Source organism: Physeter macrocephalus, chromosome 2 (genome assembly GCF_002837175.3).
Source record: "Physeter macrocephalus isolate SW-GA chromosome 2, ASM283717v5, whole genome shotgun sequence".
NCBI lineage: Eukaryota > Metazoa > Chordata > Mammalia > Artiodactyla > Physeteridae > Physeter > Physeter macrocephalus.
The window spans coordinates 66,509,506-66,514,905 of NC_041215.1; the positions used below are offsets into that span (position 1 = coordinate 66,509,506).

At 43.5% G+C, this 5,400-nt stretch overlaps 1 protein-coding gene across 3 annotated transcripts in view; it reads right to left on the minus strand.

The window, feature by feature from the left end:
• The window catches only part of RBMS1 (RNA binding motif single stranded interacting protein 1), a 96,108-nt gene extending 90,994 nt beyond the window's left edge, over positions 1 to 5,114 (minus strand). For all 3 annotated transcript variants that reach the window (XM_055088106.1, XM_055088113.1, XM_024122384.2), the window contains exon 1: positions 4,950 to 5,114. In XM_055088106.1, coding sequence (XP_054944081.1) covers positions 4,950 to 5,101 — 152 coding nt within the window. In that variant the 5' untranslated portion in view covers positions 5,102 to 5,114. The remainder of the gene's footprint in view (positions 1 to 4,949) is intronic.
• Positions 5,115 to 5,400: the final 286 nt, after the last annotated feature.

Genomic DNA, 5,400 nt, shown 5'->3' on the forward strand with positions numbered 1-5,400 from the left:
ATGGCTCACGGGCCCAGCCGCTCCGCAGCATGTGGGATCTTCCCGGACCGGGGCAGGAACCCGCGTCCCCTGCATCGGCAGGCGGACTCTCAACCACTCCGCCACCAGGGAAGCCCCAAATATTGTTTTTAAATTTTCAGAAAAAATAGTTGGGACACAACAAAAGATTTTACAGTATTATGACAAGGAATAAATCAGGGGTGAGTGGCATGAGGATAAAACTAGTCTTTTGTGAGTGAAGTGCTTCTCTCCACTCCCCCCCTCCCCCCTTGTCCCCCCCAAAAAAACGCCTCAGGGAGAGAAGGTTGGTGGTTCATGTTAATACAACCTATTCTCTGGCTTTCCCAGCTTTCAGGATCAGAATCTGATATTTTCTCCTTAATTTGAAATGTAGAATTACATATAATTTAAATTTATTCTAGTAGTTAGGATTTTGAGGAGGAAAGGCTCAGGCATGGGGAGACTAACATTTGCTCAATGACCTAGACTGTGGACCAGCGGCTTTCCTTATATTACTTGATTCAATCCTAATCATAACCTCATGATATAAGCAGTATTTGACCCCTTTTACAGGCTACTGACTGAGAATAAGGTACTTGCCTAGCACTGGGGTAGGTAATGCTGGGGCACCAAAATCTTGCCCCCCTGACCACCGTGAGTTTATACTGTAGGTAAGAAATCTGTGAAGGTGGTATGCTGTCAGCATTACACACAGTCACAGACGTGCTGCTACGTAACAAGCCCTCGGAGAACAGAACTGTATGGAAGTAAGATGCTGACTGGGAGGTGGGGATGCATAAAAATAAATAAGGAGAGGTTAGTGTGGTCCACGCGTGAAGGAGGCAGGGGGGGCTTAGACTCGACCTTGGAGAATCAAGAAGGGACAATGGAGAGGCCCCTGAGGGGAGGGAGCAGCAGGAACAAACGGTTCCCGCTTGTCACCCCTCAGGGAGGGAGGGAGGGACCACCCATTCTTCCGGCTCGGCTCCGAGAACGAAGACAGACCAAAGAAGCTGCCGCAGGGCTTGATGACTAAGAGGATAACAGGAAATAGCCGACACTGCTCCAAAGCTTCAACCTGCGGAGAGCAAATGTGGAAAAGTGACGGTTTGGAGAGGAAGGAGAGAGTGTTGAATCTGAGGTGCTAGTAAGATATTCAAGTGGAAAAATCTGCAGAAAATTGGAGAGAGTGGAGAATAACCCTCTGAGAGGATGGGGCTGCAGACGAACAAGCCAAGAAAACTTAAGTCAAAAGAGCATGGAGTTGAGGAGATGTGGACCACAGTGAAAACAAGCCAGAGGAAATAAGGGAGATGGAAGACGCCATGCAGTTTCAGCTGAAACTTGAAAGGAAAATGCAAAGGGTTAAGGTAGTGAGAAAATGGCAGCACCAACAGCCGTCGGCTCATCTGCCTAGAAAATCTGCCAGAGAAGTTGGAAGGGCAACACAGTCAGGCAAAGGTTTTGGTTTGGCTTGCTTTTAGAGAAGGCGGAGAATGAAGATGATCTAAAGGTCAGGGGGTAAAAGATGAGTCCTTTCTGTCACCCAGCTCATTCCATTTCCTAAATGTGCTGGTTAACTGGACTGATGTCTTCTTTTTGAGCAGATAACACTTTAGAAATAGGGTGCAGAGCTGCAGCAGACAGAGTGGTCCTGAGGTCTCAACGAGACTTCCTATATATACACACATCACAGTGTAGAAGTTCGCTAGAGCTGGTCAGCTTCTTTCATCAAATCCTCTTAGAAAACTGATCTCCTTTCACTCCCTATCACCTGGCCACCATCACCACTGTCACACCCCTGCCCAGTCCTTCAGACCAGTGTCCTTCAAGTCACCGAAACTGACTACCCTCCAGTGTGAGCCCCCTTTCTCTCAGCCATGTTGACCTACACTTTCCAGTGTCCCGAGTCCCTCTTTGACTTGGGCTGAGGCTGCTTTTTCACTACCATCTCTTGTGTTGACATCTGCTCTTTCACTGTCATTTCTTCTAACATTATAGCATCTGTATGTTCTACTCCAAACAAAGCTTTTTAAAAATACTTTGTCTCCCTCTCCAGTTTTCACAATCCTCATGTCATTCTTGCCTTCAGGTTTCATGCATTGTTTGTATGTTATCAAGTCCCTGTTGCAAACATTCTTAGGTATCTTTTTCCATTTTTCTGTTACATAACCCTGTAAAATATCCAAGTCCCCTAGAGACCCAAATTACTTGTTTCAATTGTTGCCCCTCCTACAACTCCCGTTAATCTGTAAATTACAGTGCTAAATTTTTATTTCTAAAATATATATATTTTTAGAGCTATGAATTTACACCTATCTTTTCTGAGAAGCTTCTGAAACTTTTCTAAAAAATCTCTAATTATGTCCACTCCGTTTTTTAAGTTCTAGATGAGTCACTTTTCCATAAGGTTCCTGTCACTTCCACGTAGCCAACTAGCTATTCTTTACTGGAAACAATTAAGTCCAGAACAGGAATGCTCCTTTTTGCTCTCTCCACATTTTAAGACACAAAATTGTCAACAAGACAAATCTGGTACTTATTAGATGCTCTGTGTTAAATGGAACGAAGCTTTCAGCAGATATTGACATAGAGTTCTCTATTACTGTATGTCTTGCCTCTGTATAATACATAAAGAAAACTATCATCAGAGCTAAATATCAAACCTGGGGTTTTGCAAATGATAGGAGAGAGTGAGTGGCAAACCATTATTGCTGCTATTGATAACAGCGAAGAGACTGATGTCTACACGTGCTGAGAAAATCCACATATGTCAAAGAGACCAACAACAACAAAGGAAGGAATTTTTCAGGAAAGATGATCAAATGCTCTTCTGCTGCATTTGGAATATGATTTGACTCAGTAAAAAAACTGCTGGTTTAATTTTTCAAATACATATTTACTGCATATAAAACATGGTATTACTCTATAATTTTATGGTTGTTTAACTCTATCCCCTTAATGCTACAACTCGCCTTACAGGATTCAAAACTAGCTGAGGAACAATCTGTCTTCTGAAATCCTTTCCCCTTCTCTTACTCAAGAATGTGAGGGTTAATTTCATTCTTTTGTGTCCTACAAAGTTATATTTTTAGCTCCTTAGACTTTAGGTGCTCTATCTACCTGTAATTATGTTGCAAAAGCAGAGGAAGATGGCTGTAAAGGTCAACAGCAGACAAGATAGCAAAAAGGCCTATTTGTGGTCTTGAACAGCTGCAACAGGGCAGGGCGTGCCTGGCAAAGTTCCATCTGACTCTGGCCAGGCATGACAAACCCCAAGAGCTGGACTTGCTTTCAAAGTCATCCCTAGCACAGGACATTATTTCACTGCCCTGGAAGCAAAGGCTACAGTCAAAGTCCAAAGGGGCTGATCAGAAGGGTAACACAGGAAAGGCGGAGGGAGGGTCCTGAGGGTGATGGCCTTGGGAAGGCTCTCCAGATGCTGACAAACCACCTCCCGGTGTCCCACCCTCCTCTCTAAAAACACAACAGAGCAAAACCACCATCGCTCCTGATGGAAGGCCAGATGTTACTTTTAGTTCCAGTTTGGAAACGCTGCCCAAGTAAGTTTTGAAAAAAAGTTTTTTCTTAAAGCAAGAAGTAATAAATTTATACTTTACCCACTACAACAAAAATAAGATGCTATTAATCATATGTTTAGAAATGGAAATACTTTTCAGGGAACAGGAAACATTCTTCAGTGGACATCCTTTTCCATAGTTATATAAAGTTCTGTTTGTGAGGGACCGTGATTGTCTTTGGATAAATAAAAGAACCTGTTGTATGTGTAAGCTTTTATAGCTTAAACTGATTGGAGGCTTTTAGTCTTTACACTGTGATCTTTGCAATGTACAGTGCTTCTGGGTCCTTGGTTTAAACTAGTGCTTTCTTCCTTAGTTAATGTGATTGCAGCAAAGTAGCATACTTACATTCTATTTATCGACAAGCATATAATGCAAATTTCCTTTGGAACAAAGTTATACATGTATGCACATTTCATCTCAGGACACGGCAAGGGTGGCAGTGAGAAGAGTAGGAACTTTGGGAATAAGAATGCCCAGAGCTGAGGACCTCCCTGGTGGTACAGTGGTTGAGAATCCACCTGCCAATGCAGGGGACACAGGTTCGAGCCCTGGTCCGGGAAGATCCCACATGCCGCAGAGCAGCTAAGCCCATGCGCCACAACTACTGAGCCTGTGCTCTAGAGCCCGTGTGCCACAACTACTGAGCCCGCGTGCCACAACTACTGAAGCCCGTGCGCCTAGAGCCCGTGCTGCACAACAACAGAAGCCACCGCAATGAGAAGCCCACGCACCGCCAACGAAGAGTAGTAGCCCCCGCTCGCCGCAACTAGAGAAAGCCTGTACGCAGCAACAAAGACCCAACACAGCCAAAAATAAATAAATAAATTTAAAAAAAAAAAAAAAAAAAAAAAAGAATGCCCAGAGCTGAGCGTGAACAACCCGGACCACAAAATTACAGGTGTGAGTAAAGACAGACTACCTTTGCCCCCCGGCATTAAGAGTTTATACGCATTTAGGATTAAGTTAGATGGTAACTACCTTTCTGATAAATGGTGACAACTAAAGTTTCTCTTATGATGAGACAGAATGGCCCCGAGAGGTGCTTCCACAAAATATGAGCACTCCTCAAAAAGGAACCAGCCACGTTTTTAAACAATTCATAGCCTGCTTCTCATGCGCCAATAAAGTCAAATTCTACTGAGCACATGCTCCAATTTATTTTATTATATAGGCATTCTGTTGATCGTAATGCTGACTGAAAAAGCATCCAAGGACTCAAAACTTAGAAACCCTGTCAACTGTGACCAGAATGAGCATTCACAGATTTGTCTTGTACTAAACCTCTCTTATAACACAATTTATCTCACTCTGTAATAAGATCAAGGAGATATTTAGGAGCTAAACACAAGAACGACTTCTACTTACGGCTGACACAGCTTCACCAGGTCCTGGTCTGTGGTGTTGGGAGGCAGCCCCCGGCTATAGAGCTCCGTTTTGCTTAGCTGATCCCATCCTGAGCTGCTACTGCTACTACTGTTGTTATTACTGCTGGTGGTGCTGGGGCTGGGAGGGGCCATGGGGTGGGCTGGGACCAGATAAATTAAAAAAAAAAAAAAAAAAAAAAAAACAAAAGAATGCCCAGAGCTGAGCGTGAACAACCCAGACCACAAAATTACAGGTGTGAGTAAAGACAGACTACCTTTGCCCCCCTGGCATTAAGAGTTTATACGCATTTAGGATTAAGTTAGATGGTAACTACCTTTCTGATAAATGGTGACAACTAAAGTTTCTCTTATGATGAGACAGAATGGCCCCGAGAGGTGCTTCCACAAAATATGAGCACTCCTCAAAAAGGAACCAGCCACGTTTTTAAACA